Here is a 12079-nt window from a genome sequence, read left to right as displayed (position 1 = left end):
AGAACAACATAGCGGTGCCTCGGAGAAGTTTTTAAAACTACCGCATGATCCAGCATTGCCACTTCTGGGCACACGTGCAGAAGAACTCTAAGCAGGTTCTCAGAGACACGTGTACTGCATGTTCACAGCTGCAAAAGGTGAAGCAACCCAAGTGTCCGTGGACAGGTGAACGGATAAATAAAATGTGGATGCCATTCAGACTTAAAAAGGGGGTACTGAGGGCCGCCTGGGTGGCTCAGTCGGTTGAGCGTCTGACTTCAGCTCCGGTCATGATCTCACGGTTTGTGAGTTTGAGCCCCTCATTGGGCTCTGTGCTGACAGCTCTGAGCCTAGAGCCTGATTTGAGTTCAGTGTCTCCCTCTCTCTCTGCCCCTCCCCTGCTCATGTCCTGTCTCTCTCTCTCAAAAACAAACAGTAAAAAAAAATTTTTTTAATTAAAAAAAAAAAAAGGAGGTACTAACACATGCTACACGTTGGACAAACCTGGAAGACATTATGCTAAGTGGAATAAGCCAGTCACAACACAACAAGTACTGTCTGATCCCACTTATCTGAGGTTCCTAAGATAGTCGAATTCAGAGACAGGAAGTAGCATGGTGGCCGTGGGGGCAGGGGTGGGGTAGGGTGGGGAGAGGAATGGGGAGTCACTGCCTAATGGGTACAGAGTGCCAGCTGGGCAAGATGAGGAGGTTGAGGAGATGGACAGAGGTGAAGACAGTTGCACAAGAGTGTGCATGTAGTTAATGCCACTGAGCCGTATATTTAAAAATGTTGTTTAAGTGGTAAACTTTGTATGTATTTTACAACAGGAAATTGTTTTAAAAAGTCACACACCCTATGATTCCACATATCTAACATGTAAAATAACGTGACAACATAATAACAGAGGTGGAGGGCAGATCAGTGGTCCTCCGAGGTGGGCGTGGGGGCAGACATGGCTACCAGGCACAGCATCAGGGAGCCCGGTGGTGACGAATCGTTCTCCGACAGCAAGGGTGGTTATAGGAAGCCATGCCTGCGATTAGGCTGCACAGCACCAAGCACGCAAGCAAATGAGAGCTCGTCAAGCCATGAGATGCGCGGGTGCGCACGGGCACTCACACACGCGCGCACGCACACAGGAGACATTTCCAGGGTCATTTCCAGGCTGTGCGACTGCACAGTCGCTGGTGGGCCCTAGGGCGGGGGGAGGGGGCACAAAACCTCCCTGTGTATTTTCCAACTTCCTGTGAATCTCTATTTCAAAATAAATGAGTAACAAGAACTCCAGAGAATTTAAAGGCATGACGTGTACATTAGCATTTTAAAGTTTATTTATTTATTCTGAGAGAAAGAGTGCGAGTGGAGGATGGGGAGGGAGGGAGGGAGGGAGGGAGGGAGGGAGGGAGAGAGAGAGAGAGAGAGAGAGAGAGAGAGAGAGAGAGAGAATCCCAAACAGGCTCTACACTATCAGCACAGAGCCCAATGTGGGGCTTGAACTCACAAACCGTGAGATCATGACCTGAGCCCAAGTCAGATGCTCAACCAACTAAGCCACCCAGGCGCCCCTCTACATTTGCATTTTAAACTCAATATTCTATCTATGGCTCAGTCGGTTGAGCGTCCGACTTTGGCTCAGGTCATGATCTCACAGTTTGTGGGTTCGAGCCCCGCATTGGGCTCTGTGCTGACGGCTCGGAGCCTGGAGCCTGCTTGGGATTCTGTGTCTCCCTCTCTCTCTGTCCCTCCCCCACTCATGCTGTCTCTCAGAAATAAAAATGTTAAAAAAAAATTTTTTTAATAAATAAATAAAATAAACTCAATATTCTATCTAAACACTCTTCTGAGTTATCAAAGAAAGGTAAAATTTAACTATCACCTTCTTCTAAAGACTTACATTTAAGGTAATCCTTTAACCACACTGAAAACTTCTCACCATTAAGAGAAATCACCTGTGAGTCACACATCAGACTTAGATACCTGAACTTATTACATTAGAAATTCAAAAGATTACATGGTTTTGGAAAGACATATATAAATACGTAACAACACAGACTAACAGAAAGTGAGGGTGAGAGAGAAGAAATGAGCTGTGATGTATGAAGAAAAAACACCTCAGAATCAATGATAAATACCAACTACACTCTAAATGCTGACCTTGTCAAGATGGACAAGAAAACTTAAAAATAAAGCAAAAACAAAGAATAGTTATCATTTCATTTTTCTGGAAACAAGAAACGGTCAGCCTTTCTTCTGATCCTGTTGGTTTTCTGGAAGGGTCCCACTAAATTCATTTAACTCAATAGAAGATTCTCCGTAACAGAAACGCCAACTTATGTCCGTAACTTGACATTAAAAATCAAGGTTTTACCACTTGCATTATCTTTCTGGGAAAACAAACTCCACATCTGATTATGAGTAACTGTTGGGCCTTTGAGCACTTTTCAGAGAAGTAATGCTAACTTGGTCCCTGGACACTGCTGTGAGAATTCTTTCTTCTCACAGAACATGGTAAACCTTAGAACATAAATTCCATGCACTTTAAGAGTCTTGCCCATTAAAACAAAAACAAAAAAGCAGCCGAAACACAGAGAGGCATGCTGAGCTGGTAACTCAAAGAGAAGTTACCACCAGAAAGACTTCCATTTTCTGGTCCTTCATGGGTCTTGCAGACTCACTGGCTTAAGAGGGTTACACCTACAAACATTTTGCCCTGCAGGTCATTTTTCTTCATATAGGAACCCCTGGCGAGCCTGAAGAAGGTTTCCAGTTCTCTTTGGGAGAGAACACTCCGGGAGAGTCAAAGGAGCTGAGCCAAGCGAGCGTGACCTTCCCTGACGGCACTGCCCCCAGCAAAGCTGCTCCGGGCACCTGAAGGGCCAGACAGGCCGCCCAGCCTGGAGCGCTGCACAGCCACACTGACCGAGGCTAATCCAGAGTTTTCGTTCCTCAGGTGAAGACGCCGCGGCCAGAAGGGTGACGTGTGTGAGGAGGGGCCCCCTTGCACTTTCAACAAAACCAGGGTGTGAAATCCCAAGGAGCTGAGAGCTGCACTGGCCAGTATGACAGCCGTGCACATGCGGCTACGGGGCCCTTGGAAGTGGCAAGTCTGAACTGAAATGTGCTAGAAAGTGTAAGATACACACCAGACTTCAAAGAGCTTGTATGAAAAAAAAAATGCAAACTATCTCAATGTTTAAATTATTAGTTACATGTTGAAATATTAAGGTTTTGACACACTGGGTTAAACAAAATATATCCCCATTAATTTCACCATTTTACCTTTTTATTATTATTTTTAGTTTTTTATGTTTATTTATTTATTTTTTTGAGAGAGGGGGAGGGAGAGAGAAATCCCAAGCAGGCTTCTCACTGTCAGCATGGAGCCCGATGAGGGGCTCAAACCCACGAAACCATGAGGCCATGACCTGAGCCGAAAGCAAAAGTTGGACGCTTAACCGACTGAGCCACCCAGGCGCCCCACCATTTTACCTTTTCAATGTGGCTCTTAGAAAATGTAAAGTTATTTTTGTGGCTTGAATTATGTTTCTATTGGACAGTGGTGTCTTAGGGTGTAAATCTGGAACGTGCTTTGGGGTCACTTAGAATGAGTTACACAAATGCCAGTTAGTATTTCATAGTATTCCTAAACAGGCAAGTGTTTGTCAAAGGATTTGTTGGTCTGTCCACTGCCAAGGAAAGAGAAAGACTGACTGACGTACACACTAAATGGGGCAGGGAGAGGGGGGATTAGTAACAAGATTACTTCTTCAGGAGCAACCTTATAAAAGGAAAAATGAAAATTACTGCCCTTGGAAAGAAACTCGAACCCTCCAAAGGCCTGGGGGGTTGAGTGAAAGACCCTAAGGGTGAGGGGACAGTCTATTCTCCAAACGCAACCACTTAATGTATTTTTGACATACAATGTTCTTCAGGACTAATAAACAGCTTACACATATAAAGAAATAATCATGAAGATACAAAAACACATTCCAGAAGAAAAAGGCGGAGGCATACGCATCCTGAGAGGCGCCTTACCTGGACTGATGACCACCCAGCCGCCCCGCTCCTGCTGGTGCATCCACGCTCTCCAGCCTCGGGCGCCCTTCTCGCCAACCCGGGGCTCCCCACTGTCCCAGAAGGGCTCAAAGAATTCCACCTGTTCAGGTTGAAAATATGGAGGTTAGCCTAAGTTGTACAAAACTGCTGAGTCACTGAGCAGAGCGCGTTCTGACTGGCGTAAGAGGGGCTTATGGCAGAAATCTTGCTCGCCATCAGTCGTCCTAGTAGATATGGGATACATCCCCAAAATAAGAAAAAAATAATTACGTAGTGTGGTGGGCAGCCTCCAAAATAGCCCCCCAGGACCCTGACCCCTGCCCTGTGGCATTCACACCCCTGAGCATGGGCTGGACCCAGTGACTTACAACGAACACAATACGGCAAAAAGTGACAAGCTACCACTTCTGAGAACCAGTGACAAAAAGACCAGCCGTGGTCACCGAGAAGGGCCTCCAGCGGAGTGGGAGAGGAACGGTTTCCCAGCTCTGACCCTGCTGTAGAACAGTCTAACTGGGGACAGTGACCCTGCCAGTTCCCTTAAAGCCACTGGGCCCCTGAATACCTGAAATCATGTTGCTTTCCAGACCTTCTGTGGGGAAGGGGATTGATTCAGTTTCAACAGGACAGCCTGGGAGCTCCTGATGGCATGACCTCTCAACTCTGTGTTCCTAACTGGCACAGTGCCCAATACATAGTAGGGACTCAATAAACGCTTGTCGGCAGAGAATGGCACGTGGCAGGCATCCGGTGAAGAAAATGGCCTGCATGTTAAAGCCAGGCCCTGGGATCACACCTCAGCTCTCATGCGTTAGGGGCATTAGGTCCGCTGTGTGTGGACCCCAGTTCAGTGCAGTAATTCCCCGTGGAAGAGAAGTGATCACAGCCACGAACAGGAGAGCAATCGTCTCATCAGCTGACAATAAGGACTTTAAAAGTGAACCAACGACTTGCTCAATAGAAGCTTTTATAAGAAACATTTTGAAGAGGACGAGGTGGTCCATGGCCCAGGAGCTGCAGGACTGTCCAGCCTGAGCCTGGAGGAGCACCACACACACCGGGAAGAGGGCTGGGTCCCCGCACCGAGGGCCCGTCAGCCGCCTCGGGAAGGGGAGCTGGGAAGACCACCCCCCTCTCCACGGGTCTTGTTCTTCCAGGAGGGATCGAAGAAAGTCACTCAAGAAAAAGAAGTGTATCTTTTTTTTTAACTGTGACGGTTATAACCAATTTATTCATCCCATTGAAACAGACCAGACTCTGCTTCTTTGATGTTATGCCGTGTATGGTAACGATGTCTCTCAGTTATAAAGATATGGTACGTCATCAAAGAAAAAGCCTTATTTCAAAGTTGCCTTGCAAGTGCTTTGAGACTACATGTGCTACTAATATTTAAAATCTCCAGAGTGTGCAACAGTGGACACTCTGGGCGAGTGGCTCTTGATGCTTCACAGTCCCGGGCAGGGCCCTCCCCACAAGTCGCTGTCCTCATCACAGACAGCGAGTGTCAGCAAAGGGCGGCGATGAGGGCCATTCCGATCCTGCCCCCACAAGCACACACCCTGTGCCCCGTAGTCAGCTAAGACTCATGTCTACGGCACGCCATATTCCTAAAATAGCAAAGCATGTCTTAAAATAATGTTGTTATCTGGCTTATCATACTGCTAATCAGTTATACTAATATTAAGCAATATTCTTTAACCCAATTTTGCCTAGGAAAAAACAGATCAAAATAATGATGATAAAAATAGTCTTCAAATGCAATTCACGGACATTCCACAAGATGGAGACCTCAGCCTCTCAAGACCTCTGTTTAAGTTCACCATAAATTCAGCTATCCTACCCATCTTCCACCAGAGCCCCTTCGCAAAGCAGGAAACTGAGATTTCTTCCAAGGAAAAAGGGAAAGGAAGGCTTTCTTATACGGCTCTGTGGTAGGATGTTTTTACTGCTTCAACATCACAAATATGGGCAACGTTCATGTGTCACCTAAATGATAACAGGTCCCCCATTAGGACGTGTGTTGATAAACCACCACCAAGTAACAGCGTTTGCAATTCCCACGAAGATCTTAGGTGGTGGAAATGTTAACTGGGGAAATGACGTAAGACCAAATTTCAAATGCACGAAGGTAGGACAGAGTAAGATGTGACTTCAGAGGCGTAACAATTGTTTCTCTGCCTGGTAAGGACAATGAGCACTGAAACAAAGCTCCTAAGAAAAAAGGGGGGACATGGTGAGTCTTTATATGGGGGGGGAATCCTTCATCTCTCCATGTTTCACCACCTTCATTATGGAATTTTCCTTGGATCACCACAACACTCTGAAAAGTAATTCTCAGCAAGACTGATACAAAGGAGGACAGGATATTTGAAAAATACCAGTACCATGTCCCAGGATCCACACTTGCCCCCAGAAGAGAGAAGAACGGGAGAGGGAGGAGAGAGGGAGGTGGGTCACGCAACCAGAACCCCCACCTGTCCTTTGGTGGGCAGGTCTTTCACACTGTCGGGTTTGAAGAAGGTGAAGTCGACCATGGCCTGGAACAGAGAGACCGCCTTCTCAGAGTGACCAGCCTGCCGCAGGAAGTGGCATTGCTGAAGAAAGAGACCTGAAAACGGGGAGAGAAGGGAGACTCCTGGTTAACAGCATCAAAGGGAAAGAACACAGCTTCTAAAGCATGCATTCTGGGGCTCCTGGGTAGCTCAGTCGGTTGTCTCCGACTCTTGATTTTGGCTCAGGTCATGATCCCAGGGTCATGGGATCGGGCCCCACATCGGGCTCTGTGCTCAGCATGGAACCTGCTTGAGATATTCTCTCCTTCCCTCCCTCCCTCTCTTCCTCCTTCCCTCCCTCCCTCTCTCTCTCTCCCTCCACTTCTCTCTCTCTCTTTCTCTCTCTCTCTCTCTCGTCACCCTATGCCCTTCCCCCTGCCCCTCTTCCCCTCTCCCCCCGCCCCCTACCCTCCTTGTGCACACTCACCCACACTCTTTCTAAAAATAAATAAAAAATAAACAAAAATGTGCATTTCCACGCCAAGAATATCTTTTCTCCAAATTTAGTTATTGTGGTAATTTCAAAGCCGTAATAACACATGTCCTTATTAAAAGGATTCACAATGGTACTGTAATCAAATGATGTACATTTATCCCAATTTTTTTTTGAAATCATTGTGGAATACAAATACTGACAAAAACTACATATGTTATAGGAAAAGAAGGCAAAAGGTTGGTCTGACCAGTTAATCAAATATTCAAAGCTCATTATGCCACGAAAAATTCTCGGGAAAGGATGATGTAGATTGTCATCAGAAAGCAGAGAAGTGTGCTGAAAGCTAGATGGCAGTAACCATCGGCAGCGTTCATCATCTCTACAGAGTCAGCTGTAAGCAAATCAGGGTTCCATGTTCGAAGACGTTGGTTTGTCTCAACTGTGGTACAACTCCATTTACTAGATACTATTAAGCTATATGAGCATATACCGCGAACAGTATCAAACATGAGACTCTATGTCAGCGTGGCAAGTGCTTACTATTTCTGGAGCAATATATTTCTATCTTTGGAAGGTAACAGAAATAGCAAGGTTTTGATCAAATAAATGCCTGCTGTGTGCCACACACTGAGCTGTCTCAGGCAATGTGCAGGTAATGTGCTCAATAACCCTCCCAAACAAGTACTGTACCACTGGTGCTGAGGGAGAAACTGGCACTCAACCAGGTTCAGGAACAGGCAAGGTCACCAGGGAAGGGCAAACCCAGGGTTCGAGTCAAGAGTGATATTCTCCAGCTCCTGCTTCACATGCTGCCTTCAGTAGCTCACTAGTGGATGTAGTTTATATTCTAGCCTCCTGTGGGACACACCAGAACTGTTAACAGTAAAGTAAGAGCTGCTGCTATGCAGGGGCGCCTGGGTGGCTCAGTCGGTTTAGCGTCCGACTTCGGCTCAGGTCATGATCTCGCAGTTTGTGGGTTCAAGCCCTGTGTTGGGCTCTGGGCTGACAGCTCGGAGCCTGGAGCCTGCTTCCGATTCTGTCTCCCCCCTATCTGCCCCTCCCCCCACTCACACTCTGTCTCTCTCTCTCAAAAATAAACATTAAAAAGAGGGGAGCGCCTGGGTGGCTCAGTCGGTTAAGCATCCAACTTCAGCTCAGGTCATGAATTCCATGAACTCGGCAGTTCTTGGGTTTGAGCCTCGCGTCGGGCTCTGTGCTGACAGCTCAGAGCCTGGAGCCTGCTTCAGATTCTGTGTCTCCCTCTCCCTCTGTTCCTCTCTCTCTCTCTCAAATAAAGATTAAAAAAGAAAAAAAAAAAAAAAGAACTGCCTTTACACAACGACCTCCAGTCAACTTGGGCTTCCCCCTGAACACCACAGCCTGAGATCCTAGAACGGGGGAGACGGCCAGACCAGCACCTCCACAGAGAAGGTCACGGACAGCCAGAACATTCCAGACTTCTCTAGGTTTCCTCGGTTAATAAGCAAAAAGGCTGGAACTTCCAGACCAGTGATACTTCTCTAACTTTACTGGCTCTAATGCCCACCCCACCACCCCCACCCCCGACCAAGAAGCTGGAAAGGGGAACATCTGTGGTAATCACAAGGAATTCCAATACTTTTTTGTTTAAATCAGTTCTATCCGTGTCGACACTTCTAAAGTAAAGCAAAACTAAATGTTCATTTCTGATGAAAGCCGAAAGAAAGGAGAGCTCCCCCCGGACAAAGGGATCTGGTCCTCGGCTTCTTACCAAACATGGCGTCCTCGGTCCCCGGCAGGGCGGGGTGCGATAAGATGCTGCCATCCTTCACGGCAGACAAGGTGCTCAAGCACTTGCCGTACAGACCGTGAATTTTTGACACCGTAAAGGTGCTAAACTGGCTCTGGCAAAATAAAAGGTATTTCTGCCACAGGGCTGTATCGTTGGGATGCAGAAAGATCAGTTTCTGCCACTCTTTGGCCAGGGCGGAGGGCTCCCAGAACTCGGAGCAGAGCTTCAGCTTGGCGAGTTTCAGGTCCACGCTGCTCTGGTTGCTTTCGATGGCCCGTTCCAGGATGGCCAGCTTCTTCTCCAGAACGAGCCTCAGAGACCGCTTCCGCTTTTCCTGCTCTCCTTCCTCGATGGCATACAGGCCAGGGCTCTTCATGACCTCGTCCTCCAGACAAAAACATCAAGTTAACAAATACGAACGGCAGTGGGGAGCCTCAAACGCTCACCGCCGGGACAGAGACGCTCACAGCCCTTCCGGGCCGCACCGCCCGTCACCTCTCAGAATCAATCATTAGTCCTGCTTTCTTGATAAGCATTTATCAGTGTTTTGTTTTGTTTTTGTTTTGAGTGGAAACTCTGCTACTGGGGCACCTGTGCCACCTGATACGTTTGATCTTGCATTTATTTCCCTGTCTACGTTCTGCCATTTCAAACTTCGATCACGTATCAATAGCCAGGGTTCAGTATCTTGGAAACTGCTTCCCAAGAGCCAACTTTACCAATAAAACAGCCAAATGTGAGGCAAAACAGGATAATTGTACACGTGGTTCAGCAACAGAGAAGTAGGACGAACACAAAGCCATGTACTTTGGGACGGGAGCAGCACAGCTCTGACCAGGGAATGGTGCGAACACCACCTTCTCCCCCTGGATTCTGCGTGTTTTGCACGCTGTCTATACCTCACGGGTACATCTCCCTGCCTGGTGAACGTCTACTCTTCTTTCCAGATTCGGGTCAGATTTCACCTTCTTCTGGAAGCCCTTTCTCACTCCCTAGTAGCAGGTCACTCCCTCATCCTACCCCCAAGTTCTGCCCGGAAGCACGCGCTACCCCACACTGCATTTATTCAGTCTGACCAAGTTCAGGGCGAGGGCTCCAGTCTAATCATCCTCAAACACCCAGTGCCAGGGTTCCTCCCAGGGGCTCGAAAACCTCAGCACAGCAAATCTGTTTTCCCCAAACTAGGACAGTCACTCCGGTAAGAGAACTGGGACGGCGACACTTACCTGAAAAGCAACAAATGCCATCCACAGCTGAATATCCCAGGGATTCTCCCGAACTCTCCTGTTAAACTCCTCCACCTTGGCCTTGAGCAGGGCATGCTCTCTGTCTGTCTGTGAGTCTGGCTGCTTTGATTCTTGCTCTGAAGGACCCTGTCCTTGTAACCACTGCGTGGTGGACTGATCATAAATCCCCAGAGGGTTCAACCAGGTCGTAACAGGAGGAGCCACATCATCGGAGCCCTTCACTGGGATAAATGAGACCGGCTCAGATGAGGGAGGTTCGGTTTTACCGCCAACGGCGACTCCGTCAATGTTCATCAGTCCCACGCTCTTCTTCGTGAAATAGCGCTCGACATGCTTGTGTGAGTGCTTCTTTTCTGTGGCAGCCCCCTCCCAGGATATGCACTGCTTCTTAGGGTTAATGCCAAGGCAGGAGTCTCCTTTCCTCTTGTATCTTATATTTGAAAAAGAAAAGAAGACACCGAGGGCGTTATGTGCACGGCCTCTGCACAGGCGAAGGCTCAGCTCAGCAGACCTCAGCTCTCGTTAGACAAGTTAACTGCATGTATTCAAATTCACCTCACCTTCAAACTGTTTCTATTTAGAGAAATATGAGAATTAGCAATTAACTTTTTCTGTGTTTGACTTATTCCCCTAAACACTTCAATTCTTTGTTAACATCTCATGAATTTAAGATCATGCCTGTCCTCCAGATTCTAGTAATTTCTATTTTCCTGGAGCTTTGTAAAGTACTGCCCCACACGTTTTGTCATCGATCATCACAATCATACATACCCAGGCAAGGGAGAAATCCTCATCCCCTTTTACACTATTGCTAAGGACACTGAAACCCTGAGTGATAATGTGTCATCTGTCTCCTAGACCAGTCCCTTTTCTTCAATGTGGTCCTGCATCTCCACTTAAGAAGAAAATGGAGAGGGCTAAAATTGTAGTTTTAGTCCTGAAACAAAAGTATGTTGGACAAAGTTACATTTGGCTAGTTTCTACTCTAGGGGAAAAAAGTCTGGGTTCTAAAATGCTTTTATGGGACATGTAGGTGTCCCCAGAATTACAAACACAGGACCACCGAGTATCTGCACAAAAGCTAAGGGAAAGTGTGCACTTTTCTGTACGCATGTTATACAAACAGTCAAGTGAAAAATGGGCAAAAGATCTGGAAGGAATTCACCAAAGAGGACACGAATGGCCAATAAGCACACGCAGAACTGCTCAACACCATTAGTCATGACGGAAACGCAAGTTAAAACTACGAGATACACAGCATACCCATCAGAACTGCTAAAATTAAACACTGACTCTCATGTGCTGTTAGTGAGAATGTGAGTTGGTACAATCACTTCGGGGAAAGGTCTGTAAACTAAACTTAGACTTACCAACTGTGACCCAGCGATTCTATTTTAGGTATTCACCCAAGAAAAAGGAAACTGCATTTCTACACAAAGACTTGTGCTCAAATATTCTCAGTGGCTCTATTCATAACAGCCAAATACTGCAGAGTCCAGACGCTCAGCAATGAAAGAACAGATAAACAACGGTATGGCCACACAACAGAAGACGACCGGCAGCGAAAAGCAACGAAGTACTGATAAATGCCACAATGTGGCTGAATCTCCGAAACATCACACTGAGTGAAAGGAGCCAGACACGAAAGGGTGCAGACTCCATGATTTCATTTAGACGGAATTCCAGAACAGGCAACACTAGTTAATGATGGGGAAAAAATCAGAACAGCAACTGCCCCTGGGGAGATGGGGAGTGGACTGAATGGAAAAGAGCATGAGGAGACATTCCGGGGTCACATTAATGTTCTATATTTTCATAGGGGGCTGGGTTATACAGGTGTATCATGAAGATTTGTGTGTTACACTGTATGCAAATTTTAAGTCAAAAGAAAAAAATGAAACAAATCTTGAATGCTAGTTAATGACATGCATTCTGAAGCATGGAGGGGGCAGCATACTGATGCTGGCATCAAATGAACAAGGTGGGTTAGAGGACGGATGAACAGATAAATATGTGATCAGGCAAGGGCAGCAAG

At 46.9% G+C, this 12079-nt stretch overlaps 1 protein-coding gene across 2 annotated transcripts in view; it reads right to left on the bottom strand.

The window, feature by feature from the left end:
* Positions 1-12079, bottom strand: part of NRDE2 (NRDE-2, necessary for RNA interference, domain containing) — a 56320-nt gene that overhangs the window by 20726 nt on the left and 23515 nt on the right. For both annotated transcript variants that reach the window (XM_049612328.1, XM_049612329.1), the window contains exons 5-8: positions 10024-10474; positions 8777-9182; positions 6513-6646; positions 4018-4138 (exon numbers count right to left, since the gene is read on the bottom strand). In XM_049612328.1, coding sequence (XP_049468285.1) covers positions 4018-4138; positions 6513-6646; positions 8777-9182; positions 10024-10474 — 1112 coding nt within the window. The remainder of the gene's footprint in view (positions 1-4017; positions 4139-6512; positions 6647-8776; positions 9183-10023; positions 10475-12079) is intronic.

The sequence above is a fragment of the Panthera uncia genome (assembly GCF_023721935.1).
Source record: "Panthera uncia isolate 11264 chromosome B3 unlocalized genomic scaffold, Puncia_PCG_1.0 HiC_scaffold_1, whole genome shotgun sequence".
NCBI classification, from domain to species: Eukaryota; Metazoa; Chordata; class Mammalia; order Carnivora; family Felidae; genus Panthera; species Panthera uncia.
This window is presented reverse-complemented; position numbering and strand designations above follow the sequence as displayed.